This window comes from Balaenoptera physalus (genome assembly GCF_965194825.1).
Source record: "Balaenoptera physalus genome assembly, chromosome: 19".
In the NCBI taxonomy this organism is placed as follows: Eukaryota; Metazoa; Chordata; class Mammalia; order Artiodactyla; family Balaenopteridae; genus Balaenoptera; species Balaenoptera physalus.
This window is the reverse complement of record NC_138900.1, coordinates 18,926,116-18,949,699: the sequence shown is the minus strand read 5'-3', so window position 1 is coordinate 18,949,699 and position 23,584 is coordinate 18,926,116. Positions and strand designations below refer to the sequence as shown.

At 38.7% G+C, this 23,584-nt stretch overlaps 2 protein-coding genes across 9 annotated transcripts in view; one reads left to right on the top strand and one right to left on the bottom strand.

Moving 5' to 3' along the window:
- Positions 1–4,600, top strand: part of TDRD12 (tudor domain containing 12) — an 81,697-nt gene extending 77,097 nt beyond the window's left edge. For all 4 annotated transcript variants that reach the window (XM_082437563.1, XM_082437564.1, XM_082437562.1 and 1 more), the window contains 5 exons: positions 1,044–1,104; positions 1,193–1,306; positions 1,393–1,546; positions 1,631–1,705; positions 2,151–4,600. In XM_082437563.1, the coding sequence (XP_082293689.1) occupies positions 1,044–1,104; positions 1,193–1,306; positions 1,393–1,546; positions 1,631–1,705; positions 2,151–2,156 (410 nt within the window). In that variant the 3' untranslated portion in view covers positions 2,157–4,600. The remainder of the gene's footprint in view (positions 1–1,043; positions 1,105–1,192; positions 1,307–1,392; positions 1,547–1,630; positions 1,706–2,150) is intronic.
- Positions 4,601–4,691: 91 nt separating this feature from the next.
- Positions 4,692–23,584, bottom strand: part of SLC7A9 (solute carrier family 7 member 9) — a 43,355-nt gene continuing 24,462 nt past the window's right edge. For all 5 annotated transcript variants that reach the window (XM_082437576.1, XM_082437577.1, XM_082437575.1 and 2 more), the window contains 4 exons: positions 16,529–16,625; positions 15,380–15,529; positions 6,925–7,099; positions 4,692–5,062 (listed from right to left, as the gene is read on the bottom strand). In XM_082437576.1, coding sequence (XP_082293702.1) covers positions 4,998–5,062; positions 6,925–7,099; positions 15,380–15,529; positions 16,529–16,625 — 487 coding nt within the window. In that variant the 3' untranslated portion in view covers positions 4,692–4,997. The remainder of the gene's footprint in view (positions 5,063–6,924; positions 7,100–15,379; positions 15,530–16,528; positions 16,626–23,584) is intronic.

Genomic DNA, 23,584 nt, shown 5'->3' with positions numbered 1-23,584 from the left:
TAATGTTTAGGGTTTCCACTTTCAGATGAATTAGAGAGAAGGTGACATAAACTGATATTACCTAACTTTCTATTCTTGACAGTATGGCTTCCAATTTTTTTGGTAACTTTTTTCTTTTTTGTTATTTGAAGTATAATGCTTATCCAGTAAAAGTGCACAGAACTTAAGTGTACAGCTCGTCAGAATTTTTCCTATGTGTATTACCATTACCCACACCCAGATCAAGCTGTTGAACATTTCCAGAACCCCAGTGGTCTCCCTTACTTACGCACCCTCCCTGTCTGTAACCCTGCCCAGTAACCCCTGTTCTGACTTCTGTCACCATCAGTGTTGCTGAATTGGAAGCACATGGTATACACTCTTGTGTCTTCTTTCACTCAACTTTATGTCTGTGAAATTCATCTAGATTATTGCAAGTAGCAGTGGTACTTTTTTATTGCAGAGTTGTATTCCGTGATATGCATATACTACAGTTTATTTAGCTGTTCACCTGTTACAAGACGTTGTTTTCAGTTTTTGACTACTGTTAACAAAGCTGCTTATAAACATTTTTGCTCAAGTCTTTGGAAGCTTCAAATGTTTCAGACTGAGAATTTAAATTGCACTGTTTTAGGAAATGTTATGTTCAGCAGTGGTTCCTTGTGTACTGGCTACTGTTCTGGAAGTCATCGTTAGTGGGGCCCTAGCAGGTTAAGATAGCAGAGACGCTGGAGCATTTGTATCCTGTGGCCAATAATTATATGTGGTTCCTTTTCAGAGAGTTTACTTTCCCAATTGTTTAATCATAATATTTAACAAGGCAAATATTTGTTTTCTTAGTCTGATATTTGTTTTATTAGTTATACTAAGTGATCTGCATTTTAATTTTTTAAAATTATTCTTTGCAATTGGATACTTTGGTTACTATGAAGTTTATACTCTTACAGTCTTAGTGAGTAGTTCCTCAACTAAAAGTTGCATAAAATGCAAAAAAGTACATATATATACATATATTATGGAGTCACATATAAATAACCTATAGGAAAATTTGACTTTTTGTACAGAAACTTTACCTGAAAACACTGGAGATGCTTCCATTAACAAAACTACAGAGCCTCTGAAAAGGTATGCTCACCATTGCTGGGGTCTGCTTTCCTTCCTTGCCTAGCGAATAAACAGAGATGAGTGTATAACCCTCTTCCCTTTCTTCTAGCTTCCACCCACAAATAAAATGGTTCCAAAAAGAGGATGTGGTCATATTGAAGATAAGCATAAGGAATGTAAAAGATTACAAATGTAAATACTTTAGAGATAGAGTTGTTTTCAGGTGGGTTTATGGATAGCTTATAAAGTAAAAGAGAAATAATTTCTCACATTTTAAAAGGCTGACATAATTTCTTTTTGTAAATCTAGTGCCTGGGTGGGAGAGAAATTTTACTTGGCTGATTTGGAGCTGCAGGCCAACATAATAAAAGATGATTGCAAATGCATAGTGAAAAATGATGAACCAATAATCACTCTTCCGAAAGAGAAAAAGGAGTCTTGGTGTGGCTTACTCAGACAGAGGGTGAGTTGAAAGCAGCTGTGCTTGGGCTTAACACGCTGAGCATGTTTTATTCTCTCACTTAATGTAAACTGTTATATTGAACAGAATCCTAACGTGGCTTTTGATTTTGATCACTGGGAAGAATGTGACGAGGATAAGGAGGATAGCCACTTCTCCAGGGTAAGGGGGGGCACCCATCCCTTGGAGAGTCGTAGGTCCTGAGCACCATGGGGGTGGGCACAGTCACTCAGCTGACTTCAGGAATGTGGCCTTCGTGGAAATGGGTCTTAATGTAAAGCTCTTAGGTATTAGTTTTCTCCTTATGGTTGATCTTGGTGCTAAATGCTCTGCTTTGAGGAAGTATCAACTCTTGGTTATAAACATACCTCCTTATAACACTTTTACAAATATTTCTCCTAGGAAAATAATTTATTCATAAGCAGGCAAATTTTACCTGCTTGTTTCTTGCTTAAAATAATGAAAATATAAAATAGGTCACAAAATATAGAGCTAGAACCCAAGGGACTTTTTCTGCGATGACCAAAATAATGGGGGAGTGAGGGGTGGGGGAGATTTTCTAATTAATCTATAATTAGTAACATATTTTTAATAATATCTCTCTTAGCTGTAAATTCTAAAAACCCATCCTGCAAAGTGGTAGAGTTGGTTGAGACCAGTGACAAAGCTTCAGATGAAGACGAAAGCGAGAGTGAATGAGAATGTGAATTAAATCCTGCAGAGCGGCCAGAGGGCTCTGAACAGAAAGGGATGATGCTTCGTGACCGAAAGCTGGGAAGACAGGCAGTCACGTTCAGACCTTTTGTCACTTCAGGGATCAAGTATTACTAAGTGCCACCTTGTGGCACTGGGATTAGTAACGGTGAGAAATTCTTAACCGATTGAAAAATGGGCCGATGATGAGACTCTGGAAGGAAGGTGGAAGCAGAGACACAGCGAGTGCGGGGCTGCCCTGCCCATCGCCTCTGGTGTGAAGCCCGCCTCAGCACTCAGGTTGAGTGATGCCCGCCGTGGCGTTCGGGTAATGAACTGTACCATCTGGAGTTCGTTTTTCATTTTTTTCATTTAGACCTGTGTTTGGTACATTCTTAAAACCTGCTCTTGTGCATATAAATTGAGATTTCTTAAAATTCATACCCCACACTGCTTAACAGACCTTTTCAACCATGAGTTAGTTGAGGTTCAATGTTAACGGTCTGTGTACTAATTCTCTTAGTGTTCTTTAGATATTGATAGCTACCCAGGGTAAGTTTACTTCTTGTGAAGAGATAGTCCAAGGATGAGAATGGGGTTGCCTCAGCAATAGCAGCCTGACCCAGGGCTTTCTGGAGGTAAAGCTAGTGCTTCCGAAGAACCCTCGGAACCTGCAGAGTCCTGGACAAATAGGACACAGGTTTCTCTCCAGTGGAAACTGAAAAGGTCATGTGGGGTGCCTGGAGGTAACCCTCCGAATACCTGGATGTGGTGAGCCCTGAAAACATTCATGACGCTGTCCTGGCATGAGGCTGCGGTGCCTTAATAAGGTCACGAGGTTATCAAGAAATGCGTATTGTCGTTGCCGCTTAAGTGGGGGGATGCCCAGAGCCTGACTTTTCATGGTAACTGGAAAAGTTAGACAGGCGAGCTATTGGGAAATTCACACCCTGTGCACTGCAGCAGTGTGGGTCTGGCGGCTTTGCCTAGAAGAGGGAAAGAGCATTGGTAGGCTGTTGGAACTGCCTGCAAGATCTTTCTTCTTTTTACACATCAGAAAGCACAGGTGCCCAAGTTTGTGTATGTCCCAGGTAGAAACCACCAGGTATGTCCCAGGTATTAAACGAGAGGTAAACTTTGTCGTCAAGCTGTCGTGTCCCGTGAGCAGGCGTGGATCACCCTCTGGCTGTCAGTTTCCTCATCTGTAAAATAAGACGTTCAGCTCCTTGTGGGGCCTCACCTGGCCTCGGGGGCCCGGAGTGCTGCTGGGCGGGGTCAGGCCGCTGCCCTCTGGTGGGAGGACGCGGCATCCAGCTTGGACAGCGGCCAGGAGCGCATCCTTGCTGCCGCCGTGACTCCTGTGGGTTGACTGGCAGGTGTCCGATTGGCACATGAAGTGTACGGGGAGTGATTTTCCTTTTTCTTGGCTAAATAGGGCAGGCTCTTTGGGAAGTGTGAAGTTCTGGTGTCTTTACTGGCAAAGGTTCTGATTCTGCAAAACTCTTTTAATGGCCTCATCCGGTTTACTTTGCTTCCACCGGGAAGGGCTTTGGGTCGGCGGCCAGGCCTCCTGAACTGCACTGGCTTTCCTTGAGATTGTTGGCCACCTGCAGTGTGTGCTCGGTTGTATTGTCTCTTTCGTAAAACAGCACACAATAATAGCAAGCAGTAGAGCTGCACAAATGTGTGTGCTCTCAGAGAAGATATAATACTGATTCTCTCGTGTGGTTCACTGACAGCTAAATGAAAGTATTGGGCAGAGGAGGGTACATGTTTAAATGTCAGTTTCTTTTTTCAGACATTTACTGTTATTTGAAGTTCTGAATAACATTTTGTAAGACATAGGACACTGGCTTGTGAAATGTAAACAATTACTAATCGCTTTTTTTGTTCTCTACTATTAATATGTACTGATTGCACGTTTTGGGGAAATTTCTGAAATGTATGGTAAAAGTACTTTCGTCTCTATGCTTCTAAAATTGCTCACATACTTAGTAAATTTTGGTGTGAATGTCTTCTGCAGTATATCAATAAAATTTCAGTGTTTTCACAGAAATGTTACTTTTTTCCATCTTTTTAGACCGTATTTTGTCAGGAAAATCCATGAGTGCCCAATGCAAAATAGAATTTTATACACCACACTTTCTGGTTTGACCAAAATGCCAGTACAGGCTGTCAGGGAACCTGTGATGCGGAGCCCCCTGTGGACACAGGCTGCAGATGGTTCCGGACGGCCAGCTTTGCACTAGGGGCCTTGACATCCAGCCTGGGACAGACCTGCTACATACATCCGAGGTGAAATATGGGTAGGCAGTAAAGCGTTTGTATTTTAGTATTTTAAAAATCTATTTCAATCAATCAAAGCAAAAGTTCCACCAATTTTATATTTATATATATATATATATATATATATATGTATATATATATACACACACATATGCACCTTTCTGATCACTGAGTTTAAAGAATTCCCTTTATTGAAGTAGGTGTGATGTGCCCCTTGTTAAAGAGTCACCGTGTGGTGGGGGCCGTTCTGACTCAGCCCGTCCCTGGCCACCAGCCTGCTGCTGGGTTACACCCTCACCTGCTAACTTCAGCAAACACCCACCCAGAGAACTAAGGATAGCTAAAAATAACAGTATTATACACATGTGAATACATTGTTTTCTTAAGAAAAACATCAGGAAGAAACAACCGCAAATATTGCTTACAAAAATAAATTCTTCACAGCTTAGACTTGGCCACAGGAGGCTGAGCTTTGTTACTCTGGAGCTTGCTCTGCGGGGACGACTTCCATCAGCATCTGAAGGTGCATGGTGAGAGGATCTGGAGGGAAGAAGTGCAGTCAGAAAACCGTAATTTAAAATTAGCTTTGCCTTCCTTATCAATGAGCAGTGATACTGTTACTACCCCTTGGTGATGTCTCCTATCAGAGCCTGTGCTCAGGGGACACAAGTGGGTAGAGGTGGGCAGACCCATCCTGGGAGCTACGGTGGTTCTTTGGAGATAAGTTATTTCCCATTAAAGCATTAGGAACCTACTAAATATTTTACTGCCACCAAAACATTTACAGGAAAAATATGAATGACTCAGTTATATGTGTATATTTAACTACCACTGACCAAAGATTGAATGTTTGGTCTGAAGTCACTAAGTCTGCATCTTGTTTAAAATACAGGTTGTTAATTCTTTTTACCTCCTTAATTTTAACTTCTTTTTGGTTTCTGTAGGGAACAGCTTGGCTAAATGTTCTAAAGCTGAGAAGTAAGACATATTTCGGGCCTTTAGGTTGTAAGTCATCCTAGCTAGATTCTCTGTCAGTGTGATCAAATGCAAGTCCATTTTCAGAGGCATGGGAAAAAGTGGCCATTTTTCAGGTAGTAAAATACCTTTTCTTTCGTTTCTATAGTAGTGTCCCTGCAACCCCTCTCAGCTTCGGGCTTAGATCAGCGTAAAGAGGTTAGGGGTAGAGGGAGCTATTTCAAGAAAGGGGAAAAGTCCTTGGGAAATAATAAAGCCATACTTTGGTTTTGCTGTCCCTTTGTTAATGAACGTGAAACAGATTCTCTGTCTCTTAGAACACCCCTGTCAGGTGAGAGGTGGTACCAGTTTCACAGGTGGGGACACAGAGGCAGAGGGAGTGGAGGCAGGCATCCCCGTCGCTGGCGGCTCAGTCTAAATGGAGTCTCAGGGCCAGCTTCCCCCGCTTCCAGTTGGGTTTTGCTCTTCGCTACCTTGTATGTCTCCCTAAGTTGTATGCATCTAAATAAAAAACCACACAGGGGTGCCTGAGGAATGACTGTACTTCCCTGGTGAGACGAGCTGAAGGAGAAAGAAGGCAGATTTTTCATCACATTTACTCAAATACTAAGTGGCTGCTGTATAGACCCAGGATTAAATTGTACACAGCCCAGTTCCTGCCTCCGGGGAACTCATGTTTAGGGTGAGGGAGACCAGGCAAGGCTGTGGGTCACTGTTGGTCTGGTGAGGGGCTCGGGAGCCTGGCAGGCTTTTGTGAATGGAGTTCCGTGCAGCTGGCTGTGCCATGTAGAATATAACACACCCTTGGGTGTACTTCAGGGTCCTCTGATGTACTCTGCCATCACTGCTTTCTTTTTCAAAATGAAAATGGCTAATGCAGCTAAACTTTTAAACAACATTCCTAAAATACACAAGGAATCGGTACTGCTGAGTGAAAAGCGAGAGCCGTGGCCTTGGTGTTGGAAGGCTCAGGCCCTCGTCCCAGCTCTCGCTTTTTGGGTGTCTCTGGGATGCTGCTGCGACTCCCAGATGACGTCTGGGTATCAGGCACGAGGAGGCAGTGCCTCGGGTATGGGATGCACAACAATGTGAGTATATATTGTCACTGCTGACCCGTACACTTAAAAATGGTCAAGATTTATGTTATGTGTATGTTACATTTGAAAAAAAGAAAACAACCCGGTGCTTCCTTCTCCTGCTTGTTACAGGAATTGATGGGAACAAAGGAAGAGGCCACAGGTGGACCCCAGAGGTGTCACACCGAGGAGAACAGGTCATGCCTCCTCCCAAAGAGGAGATGAAATTTGTTAGCTGCGCAAGACCCTGTGATAAGAAGGTCCTGGTAGAATCGGGACAGATGAGGCGACAGGATGTCGGGCTTGTCTCACTTTTACTAACAGCAAAGCAGTCCCTCAGTTGATACTTACTTGAGATTTTCTGAGCCCATCCAAACTTATAGTAGACAAAAAGGAAATAAAATATAAGGCCGCTCAGCATAAATAACACACAGTAGAGATACTCCCATGCAGGTTGGCTGATGATTGGGGCCAAAACCAAAAACACGGATAAGAGAGTCACCAAGATGGGGATGAAAATGGGCACCTGTAGGCAAAACAGAGTGGTGTCATGATTTGGCCATGTGCATTCATTTCCTTTTCGAAAATTTTCATTCAAAACAAAACACTTGACAGAAAGAAGAATATAATGAACTCCATGCACCCCCTCCTCCAGTTTCAATCATTTGTAAGTAAAATTGCCAACCTTATTTCATCTTTTTCTTTTCCCTAGACTGTAAAGAAAATGCCATCATGTCATTTTACCTGTAAAATACGCATTATACATCTCTAACTGATGACGACTTTGTTTTTAACCTGTTTGTTCCCTCCTCTCTTTACCTTGTCATTAACTCGTAGGAATTGGATGGTTTATCCTATACAGTGTCTTCATTCTAGCTTTGCCTGATAACTTGCTCCTCTGTCCCTCTTGTTTCCTGTAAACCAGTAGTTAGCTGTGGAGGCAAGAATACTTTGTAGCTGGAGCAGTGCACTTCCTTTTGTAACACATCATGAGGCACTTAAGGTCCGATTGTCACACTTTTGAATTCCTAAAGTCAATCAGTGGATTCAGGGGCTGGAGAGGAATCCAGTCCCAGCAGATCTGCATTCACCCATTTCTCCAGGGCGTTTGGTAGGAAATGGCATTTAGAAACCGTAATCTGGGTGGTTGGGAGTACTCAGTGTTCTTTTACAAGGACAGAGAAAAAAAGTTTTTTTCAAGAAGGGAAAAAAATTCATAAATTTCTACTGCTAGTTTCCGTTCAAATGTAAGATTGCACTTTTTCCCTTACTTTCTCTAGACTTATGCCTTCTTTCCTTATGCTTCTGAAAATCTTCTCAATGGCTTTCACATAATTATTTTATTTATCCTACAATGTGCCTATAATAAACTTCAAAATAACTGTACCAATACTACCACTGTAAGTAGTAGTATGAAGTTTAAGAGTTTTTTGCAGTTCTTTTTAACTGCACAGTATAAGCCACAAGGGAGATGCATTCAAAGTCCTGCACTTTAATATCAGTTCTAGTGATTATGTTCTCTGTGTGGTTATGTCATCTACTTGTTACAGAGTAAGGTTTCTTTATCTCCATTTGTTTCCAGTTTTTAGGGAGTTGCTTTTTCCCTTTTTTATTTGATTTTTTTAATATTATAAATTTTTTCCTGATTTTGCTTTAGTCTTCCATTATTTCTCTTTCAGAATAAACACATGTATATGCACAAATGTACATACACATGTTCATCTTCCACTCCTCTTACATAAAAGGTAGCAAATGCATAAAACACAGTTTTGTGCCTTGCTTTTTTCCATTAATATATTCCAGAGAGTCATAGTACTGTATAAAATTACTCATCCATTTTTTTAGTGCTGCATACCACTCTACTTTGTGGATGTTTCAAAACTTATTCAACCAGTCTCCCATTAATTGACATTTGGGTTGTGTTGAACCTTTTGCTATTACCAATTAATGCAACAAGTAAGCTTATGTATATTTCATATTTTTGTCGACTTCACTTAGGGATAGACTACCTCAAAACAGGATGGCTGGGTCTAAAGGTAAATGCATATGTAATATTGCTGGATATTGCCAGGTTTCCCTCTGTAGTGGCCATACCATTTGTATTCCACTAGCAGTGTTTGAGAAGGCTGTTTCCCCATAGCCTCTCCCATGGAGTGTGGCCAAACTTTGGGATTTCTGCCCATCTGATAGGCAAGAAATGGTATCTCGTTAGAATTTTGGTGGGCGTTCTCTTATTAGAAACAAAATTGAGTTTGCTGGGGTTCATTTGTTTCATGTTTAAGTGTTGTTGCATTTTTTTCATTGAACTGTCATTTTATTTTCTTGTGTCCATTTATGTCTTTTGTCCATTTCAATTGTTAGTAATTCCCATCTCAATTTTAGTAACTCTTTAAATTAGGGATATTAATCCTTTTTTGTGATATGATTGAAAATATTTTCCCCGATATTTTATGTATATGTGTTTTCAACTTTCTTCTCTTTTTTTGAATGCATTCATTTTTATTTTGGGGGGGTTATGGTTGCCCCTTTTTAAAAAATTACTCCTTGATTTTGAGTCATGGGAAAGGTTTTCTTCATTCTTGAATTGCAAAGCAATTTATATTTTCTTCATGCAGCAGCACCATGATATTTAAATTTTAGAATCTATATTTTATTTATTTTTTTTGAATTTTTGAATTTTATTTTATTTATTTTTTTATACAGCAGGTTATTAGTTACCCATTTTATACATATTAGTGTCTACATGTCAATCCCAATCTCCCAGTTCATCCCACCACCACCACCCCCCTCCACACCCCCACCCCCCCCACCACTTTCCCCCCTTGGCTTGTTCTCTACATCTGTGTCTCAATTTTAGAATCTATATTTTAATATTTTTCTTATTTTTAGATTTTCCCTGGCTATTTTTGCTAGTTTGTTCTTCAATATGAACTTTATAATCAACTTGTCTAACTCCAGGAAAAAAAATTAGGTGGTGTTTTTTATTGCGATCTCATTAAACATCTAAATCAATGATGCTGAGTTTCCCTATCCAAGAACATGATGGATTTCCATTTGTTCAAGTTATCTTTTCTGTCTTTCAGGAGAATTTTACTTTTCTACTGTGATGTCTCACCTCTTGTTAAGTTTATGGCTCGGTGTTTTTTGGTTTGGGGATGAGTTCTCCTCTTTCATTATCTTTTAATTGGATATCATTTTTATAAATGAAGGCTGTTGATTTCAGTGTGTTAGTTTTATGTCATATTACTTCACTATATTTTCTTGTAGTTTTTTCTTTGATCCTTTTGGGTTTTCCAGAGGTACAGTTTTATTTTCTTTGAAAGGAGAAAGTTAGACTTTTGAAAGTCTTTTCTAATCCTTAAGCTCCACATTGCTTTCTCTTGTTTAATTGCCTTGCTGATATCTTCAGAACAGTGTTAACCGATAGCAGAAATAGAAGGAAGGCATTTTTGTCTTCACCTTGGCAGAGATCTCTCTAGTGTTGCCTTATCAATTAAAATTGCTTTTTTGCCATAGGGCGTGTTTGTGTGTGCCATCATGTCAAGGAAAAGGTTATAAATTCCTATTTGTGTTTTTATCACTAATGTATGTTGAATTTTATCTGGTGGTTTTTGGCAACTGTGGGAGGTGATTATAGGGGTTTATTCCATAGGTATATTAATATGATGAATTATATCCCCATGAATTAAATCCAGTTCATTCTAATCTTTAGCCACCCTTGCACAGACTTGACTTAGTCATGATATGTTTTTAATATAATTGGATTCTATTTGTTAAAATATTTTATTTAAGATTTTTATATGAATATTCAAAAGTGAGATTGGTCTGTGATTTTCTCTCCTCCCCTTTTTTGTGCTATCTTTGCAAGGTTTGGTATCAGTGTTATAGTCCATAAAAATAATTTGAAAAATCAATAAAACATCCTGTAGCTTACCTTAAAAAAAAAAAAGAGAGAAAGCATAAACACACAAATAGGAAACAAAAATGGAGAAATAATCTCCAGAACACAGGAAGTTTTTTAAAAAATCATAAACTATTTTGTATAACTCTATACAAATAAATTCAAACACCTAGATGAAATGGACAGTTTTCTAGGAAAATATAGTTTACTAAAACTAACCCCAGCAGAATCTGAATTCATGGTGAAATTCTAAAAATCAGATAATCCAGTTAAGAACCTTTAAGTGCTTTCTTTATTAATTCCTTCTATATTCTTTTGGTTTTCTTTGTTGTTCTTTCTCGTGCCCTCTGAGTTGCCTATTTAATTTGTTTTCGTTTTTATTGATGTAAGTAATGTAGTGGCACTTCCTTCAAGTACTGATCATAGATTATATGTCTTGTTTTCATTATTGTTATCTTTAGGAATTTATGTACTTTCATTTCCTATTTCCTTTTGGACCAAAAGGTTTAATTTTTAAAATTAATTTCATGTTTTATTGCATTATAGTCAGAGAATGTGATCTGTATCATTTCTGATTTTTTAAAAAATAAATGTATTTATTTTTTATTATGTATTGTTTTTGGCTGCGTTGGGTCTTCGTGGCTGCACGCGGGCTTTCCTCTGGTTGCGGCGAGCCGGGGGCTGCTCTTTGTTGCAGTGCGCAGGCTTCTCATTGCGGTGGCTTCTCTTGTTGCGGAGCGCGGGCTCTAGGCGCCTGGGCCTTAGTAGTTGTGGCACGTGGGCTCAGTAATTGTGGCACGTGGGCTCAGTAGTTGTGGCCCATGGGCTCTAGAGCACAGGCTCAGTAGTTGTGGCGCATGGGCTTAGTTGCTCCGTGGCATGTGGGATCTTCCCGGACCAGGGCTTGAACCCGTGTCCCCTGCATTGGCAGGCAGATTCCCAACCACTGTGCCACCAGGGAAGCCCCATTTCTGATTTTTTAATCAGGGTTTTTCTTTGTGGTATTAAAGATTGTCAGTGGTCAGACCTGTCCCATATGCACTATGTTTACTATTTTGGGGATTCAGAATTTGAAATGAATCTCTAAGATGTACCTTGTTATGTTTTTATAGATCTGCAGTCACTTTTACTAGTGATGTGCCTGGATCTGTCTTGTTCTGAGGGAGATGTTTTAAAGTCTCCTATTAGTGTGTGTGTCTGTTTCTCCTTGTATTTCCTATAGTTTGTTTCGTAAAAGTAATTACTGTGTGGCGTGGTGAATAGGTTTTCATAACTGTTATCTCTTTATTGTGAATTTTAGCCTTTAGCATTACTAAATGGTCTTTGTCTTGTGTTTTGGGCCTGAGTGCTTGTCTGATAAGATCACAACCCCTGTTTTCTATGTATTTTCATTTGCTTGATTTTTCTTTGCCTATCCTTTTACTTTGCATTTTTCACAGCTCTGTAAACCTGCCTGAAAATTTTTTTCTTTTAATGGCTGATTTAAACCCATTTAAACTGAATAAGCTGGTTTATTCATACAACTGATAAGTTTGGTCTCCATATTGCTTCATATTTCTATATAAAGTATCTTTGACTTACTGTCAGTTTTCTGCCCTTAAAGAGTGACATTCTATGGGAAAACTCTTACCGGGGCCTACTTCCTTTAAGTGGGAAAATTACCATGTATCATATGAAACCCCAGACTTCTAACCAGTGTTTTCAGATATAACAAAAAACAGTAAATGCATATATATATCCAACATGTGTTAACCTGGAAGTAAACTGCTTTAAAAATGACTTGCTGGTGACCAGTTAGTATGATTGTTAGTAAATGGTTACCTTTAATGCAATAACATGTTTCCCAACATCTGAGACACACATGCCTCACACTTTCCAATATGCCTCCATACGACTGTGACTTGTGTTGGATTTGGAATGCCATTTGAAACTTTCCTCACATACATGTTAAAAATATTGTATTGCATTTGGGGAATTTAAATATTCATTTTTTTCCATATAACTATCAACTAGAAATAAGAGTATTAAGAGATTCATAGATTCTATAAAGTTTGGGGATGTTAAAAATCAATAAGCAAAAAACAGTAACAACAAAAAACCCTAATAAGCATTCTACCGAGAAAATGTCAACCAGGAAGATATTCTCATTTGTTTCCCTATTCGAGTCTTTATATATAGGTTCTTTTATGATATGGTTTCGTGGATGTGTTTGTGTGTGGGTATGTGTGTTGGATATATCTATCTATAAACACTGTTTTTATTCTGAGAGTTACCATTATAAATAGTAGGTATTAATACCTTTGTCTCCTCTTTTTTAGATATTATCTATAATAAGCAGTAATGAAATAAGCTAGGATTTCTTCTCTTTCCCCCCAGCATCTAATTTTAAATCATATCCAAAGGCAGTTTCTCTGACATACTTTCCTTAACTGGCATACTTTCATATGATTTCTCTCCCATTTTTGTTGTATTATGTTGTCAGTGCTTAATATTTATATACTGTTTTGCTATCTTTATCTCCCATCATTTAGTCTTAGTTCTTTAATTAAATATATTCACCTTATGCCAATGACTTTTTGGTTTCTAAAGCTCATTCTCTAGCGATTCCTTAGGTCTCATGTAACAATATATGCTTTGAGTTATTTCGTTGGTAACTTTATTCTTCAAGGCCAATTTGGATATAAAATACTTGACTTAAATTTTTTTTTCCTTGAATATCTTAAATAAGTTGCCCACAGTCTTACAGCATGAAGTGTAGCTGATGAGAAGTCTGATGCCTGTATTATTTCCTTTACTTTATAAGCAAATTGGGGTGAAGGAGGACAGGAAAGGGGAAGTAGATATACCCAAAGCATTTTTTTTAAAAGAAACTCCATAGTTTTATCAGAATATATTTCTTTGTTGCCCAGTCTAGTTCAGATATCCCAGTTACACTGTATGCCTTTCAGCATGTTGGTTCAAGTCCCCCCTCCTTTTGTGGTCTCCCCTCCCACCTTCCCTCCCACTTCAGGAAATGTTTCTTGAATCATAGCTTTTAAGCTGTTGGTGGGAATGTAAACTGACACAGCCACTATGGAGAACAGTATGGAGGTTCCTTAAAAAACTAAAAATAGAATTACCATATGATCCAGCAATCCCACTACTGGGCATATACCCAGAGAAAACCACAATTCATAAAGACACATGCACCCCAATGTTCATTGCAGCACTATTTACAATAGCCAGGTCATGGAAACAACCTAAATGCCCATCGACAGATGAATGGATACAGAAGATGTGGTACATATGTACAATGGAATATTACTCAGCCATAAAAAGGAACGAAATTGGGTCATTTGTTGAGACGTGGATGGATCTAGAGACTGTCATACAGAGTGAAATAAGTCAGAAAGAGAAAAACAAATATCGTATATTAACGCATATATGTGGAACCTAGAAAAATGGTACAGATGAACTGGTTTGCAGGGCAGAAATTGAGACACAGATGTAGAGAACAAATGTATGGACACAAAGTGGGGAAGCGACAGGGAGGTGGTGGTGGTGGTGTGATGAATTGGGTGATTGGGATTGATATGTATATGCTGATGTGTATAAAATTGATGACTAATAAGAACCTGCTGTATAAAAAAATAAATAAAATTAAATTTAAAGAATTCTGTGACTTTCATCTTCTTCTTCAAGGACTCCAGTTGTACATATGTTAATCTCTTTTTTTTTTTTCCTGTCTCCTTACTTCGTTATTTTCTCTCAAATCCTTTTTATTTCTGTTTGAGAGATTTTGTGCAGATTAAAAATCTATGCTACCGGGCTTCCCTGGTGGCGCAGTGGTTGAGAATCTGCCTGCCAATGCAGGGGACACGGGTACGAGCCCTGGTCTGGGAAGATCCCACATGCTGTGGAGCAACTAAGCCCGTGTGCCACAACTACTGAGCCTGCGCGTCTGGAGCCTGTGCTCCGCAAGAAGAGAAGCCGCGATAGTGAGAGGCCTGCGCACCGCGATGAAGAGTGGCCCCCACTTGCCGCAACTAGAGAAAGCCCTCACACAGAAACGAAGACCCAACACAGCCAAAAATAAATAAATAAATTAATTAATTAATTTTTTAAAAAAAAAGTGAAATTCTTTAAAAAAAAAAAAATCTATGCTACCATAATGATTTTGCCTGCTTGATGCCCTGATTGACATGGAACTGCCTGATTCCAGCAGACTGCTCCATGCCTTCTCTGACTTCAGCGACTTGGTGATAGTCAAGCTACTGTGCCAGAAAGACTTTTAACCAGATTTGTGAAACAACATTCCGAAGCTAAAGACATTATCTTTATTCTTGCTCTAGTTACTGAAGCCCTCTTCTTGCCTGCCTTTTTCTTACATCTTCACTTGTTATCATAAGAATAAATAGCATAGGTTTTCTTAAAAAAGCAAAAAACAAACCAAAAAATCCTGTAACATAAGCAAAATAAAATACATTCTTCTTCCTCGTTGGTATATGGACCCACACCAGCCGTGGAGGGAGGTGGGAAGGAGCCCAAAACAGACTGCAAACACGGACCGTTAGTGGTTGCATGCATAGGAATGGGTCTGGGCCAGAATCAGAAGTCCCCATCGGTCGCCAGAAAGTGTATTCATGAGAGGTCCTGGAACTATCAGAACTGGACATCTCACTTTGGTTAGAGAGGCAGGTCACAGGTATTGTTGCTAACTTTAATAAATTAATTATGAAATGGCTGACTGGATCATAATCTATAATATGAAATGAGTAAGAGCAAACTCCACTCTAAAGTATGATGTTCAAGAGAAGAGTCAGGTTGAAAATCGAAAGCATGCTCCTAGAAGTTAAAATAGTCACCTCTACCAAGTTCATTTCAGGAAATCAAAGCCACTTGTGACATTTGGGGAACTAAACCTACCTTGATAGGCCTTTTCAGTTCTTTCCTCGTAAACCTCATCACAACTAGTCCAAAGATGGTCAAGCCATAAAACAGCCATGCAGCAAAACTGAAGTAATTGACTAATGAGTTTATGTCACCAGGGATGATATAAATGGTCGCTATGATACCCTGGAAGAAAGAAGAAGGCATTCTTAGGTCATTAGTACATGAAAACATTAACCTTATCACTTCACAAAAGATGGAAGAAGCCGTTTTTTTCTGTGGATAAACACTTTAATGTGAAAGCAAACTCCTATGTATCCCATTATATTTGGGGTTAAACCAGACTGGTGCTATGACAGCTCTTCGAGGTGTGATGGAAAGGACTTGGAAAATGTGTAGCTCGTCTAAGCGGGGGAGAAACAAAATGTGTATGTATATTGCACCAGCTTCCTAATTATGAATTTTCCTTCCAGAGAGTTTTCACTGGGGGAAAGGGCCCTGCATCATAAAACCCAGGCTGTCTAGGTCTGGTCTTGACTGCGTTAGCTGCACAGTCTTGGACTTGGAATTCCAAGGGCCTTGTAATTCTGGGTCCTTTTTCTCATCTTCAAAGGGAGTAGGTTGACAGAGAATAGGGGCTCTCCTCTGGGGGTGGGAGGAAGAATCTGGCCCTGAGGCTGGGGTGTGGATGGTCCAGAGGTGCCCAAAACAGTTGCATACAGCCAAGGATTGTCCCTCACTGAGAAATTCCAATCAGAAGATGTCAAACGCCTATAAATCACAAGGGTCCCATGACTTCTGAATTATTGGACCGTAATGAGAAGCTGTTGTCATTAGCCACCTTGTAAAATGCCTTATTCTCCTTCCTCATAAGCTAGTGGGTTTTTGTACAGTTCGTTACCAGGGACTCAGAACATACAAATGTGCATGTAAGAAGTGTAGAGGGTACAAGCTCGGAAGATTCAAACAGTGTCTTTCGTGGATAAATTCAGAACAAGGAGCAGAAGTTGGGTAAATTATTTGAATTGTTTTGAACTTTTTTATATACCTATTTATATAACTGAGGGCTGGGGGAACCTGGGTCATTTGAAAATCACTGAGCTTAGTGATCAAGCTTACTTCATCATCCAAACTGAGGGACCCTCTGACCTAAGGGGGTGTTTTTATGGCAGAATTCATACTTACATAAAAGATGATGGCAGGGGCTGGAGTGAGGCGCTTGACGCTAACATAAGAGAGCACTTTAAGCATGTGGCCTTCCCGGCCTGCAACGTAAACAAGTCTGAAAGGGCAGTAATAAGGAAGTCAGTTGATGAGGGTGAAGGCTGCTGTATGATCACCATGTAAGTGTGTCCTGAGCATCACTACCCAGGCCACAGAGAAAGGGACTGTGTTATGACCCTGGTGTCTTCAGGTAGGAGTCTAGCCTCTTGAGATGACTGCGTTTTGCAGAAGTAAGTGAGGTGGTTAAATGCATCTTACAGGAATGCATCCTGGTGCAGTGGGGTCACCTGTGGGGGGTGGGGTGGAGTGGGAGGTTGGGGATCCCCTTTCAAGGAGGAGACACCTGATCTGAGTCCTGAAATTTATGCAAGAAACAAATGTAAAAACTAGTCCAGGGCCTATGGACCTCAGTGCTTCATGCACCTGACAGAAGCCAACACAGACATGCCTTGAACTTCCTAAATCCAAACTCTGTATTTAAAAAAAATCAGAAAATCAAGGGTGAGTCACAGCAGATGCAAACAAATGGCTGAGCCACCCCGTCTACCCCCCAAGAACTTCTGATGATTTAGGAATCTGAAAGGCTATCTTTAAAATGGTAAAGAAAAAGGAAAGGAGAGCTAAACAGAATTCCTAAGGAAACAAAAAGTTACTTTAATTAAAAATTTAATCAACAACAGACAAATACAAGTGAAAAAAGTAAAAGCTAGACTGAATATGAAGCATAGAGAAGCGGAAAATGTAGACATGAAATTAAGAGAAGAAACCTAGGAAGAAGCTCAAGTATATTGAATGGGGTAAGAAATTCAAAGAAGAGCAGAGAGACTTTACATAATCAAAAAACACTGAGCCTTCAAACTGAATCCTGTTCTAGATAAAAACATGCCCAGATATAAACATTAGAGTGGAAGGGAAAAAAATTTAAGCTACTGAATTTAAAAGATAGCTACAAAATTAGGACAATCAGAACAACAGCCATCACATGAGAAACAGCACTTTCAAAGTGATGAGGGAAAACCGATTTGACTTTCAGATTAGAATACTACACAGCTAAACTATCATTCAAGACTACTGGCAAAATATATTTGTAGATAATAACTGTGAGACATTTACAGTTCTTCAGTCCTTGTTGGAAACTATTAAAAAGTCTACAACAAAAGAGGACACTGAACTGAGAAGGAATTGATTGAAGAAGCAACATTAAGGAAATAGCAGTAAAGCACATTTGGTATGTATGTAAGTACTGGATTTTTTATTTCTGTCATGATGGATTTTTTTTGGAGGGTTGGTTGGGATTATAAACAAGGTGTAGCTGATACACTAGATGATATGAAAGGGAGAGCCCTTGCAAGAGAGGGAAGAGAACTGAGACACTGATAGGCTCTACTAGGTATTCATGTTAAATTTTAAAGGTAATTGCTAAAAGAATAGAAATATAACTTCCATCCACATCAGCAGAAGAAAAAAAAGGAATAAAGGACATTTGATGGTTAATAAATCAGGGTAAGATTTTTTTAAGCCAAGAAAACACAAAGGAATACGTTAGAAATTAATCTAGCAGTAATCACATCCAGTGTGATCAGATTCCACTTGCCCAGCTGGAGACTCTCGGGTTGGGTTGCCACAGCCCATGACACTGAGAAGTAGACAATAAAAGGGATGGGACATGTTACCAAAAGTAGCAGCCTGAAAGACAGCTGATTCAGCAATGTCAGTATCAGAATTTAAGGCAAAAGAGGGAGCATTCCTACTGAAAAAGAGAACAGTCAGAAGATATAAAAAACAGAAGCCCTTGCAAATATACAGTAAAGGTAGAAAATCAACCACGTACAAAGCTAGTAGGAAGGTTAAAAGACAAAAGCAGTAAAACCATCTATATCCACAATAAGCAGTTAAAGAATACACAAAACAATTCGATGTAAAACATGTTGTCAAAAACAGTAATCGTAAGGGGAGGAATGTACAAATGCAGGGTTGTTAAATGCATTTGAAATTAAGAGATCAGCAACTTAAAACAATCATATATATATATACAGTTTGCTATATATAAACTTCACATAAATACAAACCAAAAATCTATACTAGATACACACATAAAAAAGAAAAAGGAATTAAAACATAACACTAAAGATAGTCATCTAAATTAAAAAAAAAAGATAGTCATCTGGGCTTCCCTGGTGGCGCAGTGGTTGAGAATCCGCCTGCCAACACAGGGGACACGGGTTCGAGCGCTGGTCTGGGAAGATCCCACATGCCGCGGAGCAACTGGGCCCGTGAGCCACAACTACTGAGCCTGCGCGCCTGGAGCCTGTGCTCCGCAACAAGAGAGGCCGTGATAGTGAGAGGCCCGCGCACCGCGATGAAGAGTGGCCCCCGCTCGCCGCAACTAGAGAAAGCCCTCGCACAGAAATGAAGATCCAACACAGCCAAAAATAAATAAATAAATTAATTAATTAATTAAAAAAAAAAAGATAGTCATCTAATCACAAGAGATGAGAACAAAAGAAGGAACATAAAGGCCTACAAAAACAACCCCAAAATGAATAACAAAATGGCAATAAGAACATACATATCAATAATTGCTTTAAATGTAAATGGACTAAATGCTCAAATCAAAAGACATAGAATGGCTGAATGGATACAAAAACAAGACCCATATATATGCTGCCTACAAGAGACTCACTTCTTCAGACCTAAAGATACAGATTGAAAGTGAGTGGATGGAAGAAGGTATTCCATGCAAATGGAAATCAAAACAAAAGCTGCGTAGCAATACTTATATCAGACAAAATAGACTTTAAAATAAAGACTATTACAAGAGACAAGGACATTACCTAACAAACAAGGGATCAATCCAAGAAGATATAACAAGTGTAAAAAAATGTGCACTCAACATAGGAGCACCTAGATATATAAAGCAAATATTAACATACATAAAAGGAGAAAATGACAGTAACACAATAATAGTAGGGGACTTAAACACCCCACTTACATCAATGGATGGATCATCCAGACAGAAAATCAATAAAGAAACACTGGCCTTAAATGACACATTAGACCAGATGGACAATATATATAGAACATTCCATCCCAAAACAGCACAATACACATTCTTTTCAAGTGCATATGCAGTGTTCTCCAGGAGCGATCACATGCTAGGCCACAAAACAAGCCTTGGTAAATTTAAGAAAATTGAAATCATAGTGAGCATCTTTTCTGACCATAATGCTATGAGACGAATCAACTACAAGAGAAAAACTGCAAAAAACACAAATACGTGGAGGCTAAACAATATGCTACTAAACAACCAATGGATCACTAAAGAAATCAAAGAGGAAATCGAAAAATACCTTGAGACAAATGAAAATGAAAACACAATGATCCAAAATCTATGGGATGCAGCAAAAGCAGTTCTAAGAGGCAAGTTTATACTGCCTACCTCAGGAAATGAGAAGACTCTCAGACAACTTAATTTTACACCTAAAAGGACTAGAAAAAGAACAAACAAAACCCAAAGTTAGTAGAAGGAAAGAAATCATAAATATCAGAGCAGAAATAAATGAAATAGAGATTAAAAAAGAAAAATAGAAAAGATCAATGAGGGACTTCCCTGGTGGCGCAGTGGTTAAGAATCCGCCTGCCAATGCAGGGGACACAGGTTCAAGCCCTGGTCCAGGAAGATCCCACATGCTGTGAACCAACTAAGCCTGTGCGCCACAACTACTTAGCCTGCGCTCTAGAGCCTGCAAGCCACAACTACTGAGCCCGCGTGCCACAGCTACTGAAGCCCGCGCGCCTAGAGCCCATGCTCTGCAACAAGAGGAGCCACTGCAATGAGAAGCATGTGCACCTCAACAAAGAGTAGCCCCCACTTGCTGCAACTAGAGAAAGCCCATGCACAGCAACGAAGACCCAACGCAGCCAAAAATAAATAAATTAATTAATTTAAAAAAAGGAAAAGATCAGTGAAACTAAGAGCCGTTTCTTTAAAAAGATAAACTCAATAAACCTTTAGCCAGATTCATCAAGAAAAAAAGAGGGCCCAAATCAATATCATCATAATTGAAAAAGGAAAAGTTATAAGCGACACCACAGAAATACAAAGGATCATAAGAGATTACTATGAACAAGTATATGCCAATAAAATGGACAACCGAGTACAAACTGACAAATTCCTAGAACTGTACAATCTCCCAAGACTGAATCAGGAAGAAATAGAAAATATGAACAGACCAGTTACCAGTAATGAAATTGAATCAGTAATTTAGAAAAGTCCAGGACCAGGTGCCTTCACAAGTGAATTCTACCAAACATTTAGAGAAGAGCTAACACCTATCATTCTCAAACAATTCCAAAAAATACAGAGGAATGCTTCTGAACTCATTCTATGAGGCTAGCATCACCCTGATACCAAAACCAGACAAAGATATCACAAAAAAAGAAAATTACAGGCCAGTATCACTGATGAACATAGATGCAAAAATCCTCAAAATATAAGCAAACTGAATTCAGCAACACTTTAGAAAGATCATATACCATGATCAAGTGGGATTTATCCCAGGGATGCAAGGATGGTTCAGTATCTGTAAATCAATCAGTGTGATACATCACATTAACAAATTGAAGAATAAAAACCATATTATTATCTCAATAGATGCAGAAAAAGCTTTTGACAAAATTCAACACCCACTTATGACAAAAACTCTCCAGAAAGTGAGTAGAGAGAAAACACACCTCAACATAATAAAGGCCATATATGATAAGCCCACAGCTAACATCATACTCAATGGTGAAAAGCTGAAAACATTTCCTCTAAGATCAGGAACAAGACAAGGATGCCCACTCTTGCCACTTTTATTCAACATAGTATTGGAAGTCTGAACGACAGCAGTCAGACAGAAAGAAAGAAAGAGAATGAAAGAAAGGGAATCCAAATTGGAAAGGAAGAAGTAAAACAGTGACTGTCTGCAGACAACATGATACTATACATAGAAAATCCTAAACACTACAAAATAAAAATAAAAACTACTAGAGGTCATCAGTAAATTTGGTAAAGTTACAAGATACAAAGTCAATATACAGAAATCTGTTGCATTTCTATACACTAACAACAAACTATCAGAAAGAGAAATTAAGGAAACAACAGCATTTACAATTGCATTTAAAAAAAAAGAATAACACACCTAGAAATAAACTTACCTAAGGAGATAAAAGACTATACTCAGAAAACTATAAGACATAGATGTAAGAAATTGAATACAACACTAACAGATGGAAAGATACACCATGTTCATGGATTGGAATAATTAATATTGTTAAAATGACCATATTACCCAAGGCAATCTACAGATTCAATGCAATCCCTATCAAAATACCAATGGCATTTTTCACAGAACTAGAACAAATAATTTTTAAATTTGTATGGAAACACAAAAGACCCCAAATAGCCAATATGATCTTGAGAAAGAAGAACAGAGCTGGAGATACCACACTCCCTGGCTTTAGACTATACTACAAAGCTACAGTTATCAAAACAGTATGGAACTGGCAAAAAAACCAGATCAATGGAACAGAATAGAGAGCCCAGAAATAAATCCACATGCTTATGGTTAATTAATCTACAACATAGGAGGCAAGAATATACAATGGAGAAAAGATAGTCTCTTCAATAAGTGGTGCTGGGAAAACTGGACAGCTACATGTAAAAGAATGAAATTGGAACATTTTCTCATACCATATACAAAAATAGACTCAAAATGGGTTAAATACCTAAATGTAAGACCAGAAACCACAAAACTCCTAGAAGAAAACATAGGCAGAACACTCTTTGACATAAATTGTAGCAATATCTTTTTGGATCTGTCCCCTAAGGAAAAGGAAACAAAAGCAAAAATAAACAAATGGGAACTAAATTTAAAAGCTTTTGCACAGCAGTGAAACCACTGACAAAACAAAAAGACAACCCACTGAATGGGAGAATATATTTGCAAATGATACAATCAATAAGGGGTTAATATCCAAAATATATAAATAGCTCATACAACTCAACATCATAAAAACAAACAATCCGATTAAAAAATGGTCAGAAGAACTGAATAGATATTTTTATAAAGAAGACATACAGATGGCCAACAGACATGAAAAGATGTTCAACATCACTAACCATCAGAGAAATGCAAATCAAAACCACAATGAGATATCTATCACCTCACACCTGTCAGAATGGCTATCATCAAAAAGACCACAATAAATGTTGGCAAGGATGTGGAGAAAAGGGAGCCCTTGTACATTGTTGATGGGAATGTAAGCTGGTGCAGCCACTGTGGAAAACAGTATGAAGGTTCCTCAAAAAACTAAAAATAGAGGGACTTCCCTGGTGGTGCAATGGTTAAGACTCTGTGCTCCCAGTAGGGGGCCTGGGTTTGATCCCTGGTCAGGGAACTAGATCCCACATGCATGCTACAACTAAAAGTTCACATGCCACAACTAAGGAGCCAGCAAGTCGTAACTAAGGAGCCCACATGCTGCAACTAAGACCCGGCGCAACCAAATTAATTAATTAATTATTTTTTAAAAACTAAAAATAGAATTATCATATGACCCAGCAATTCCACTCCTGGGTATATATTTGAAGAAAACAAAAGCACTTAATTCAAAAAGATACATGCACTCCAATGTTCATAGCAGCATTATTTACAATAGCCAAGCTATGGAAGCTACCTAAGTGTCCATAAACAGATGAACAGATAAAGAAGGTATGATATATACATACACGCACACTTACACACACTCACACACATATATACACAATGGAATACTACTCAGCCATAAAAAAGAATGAAAATTTTCTATTTGCAACAATGTGGATATAGCTGGAGGGTAGGTATTATGCTTAGTGAAATAAGTCATACAGAGAAAGACAAATACTGTACATTGTCACTTATATGTGGAATCTAAAAAATAAAACAAACTAGTGAATTTAACAATAAAGAAACAGACTCACAAATATAGAGAACA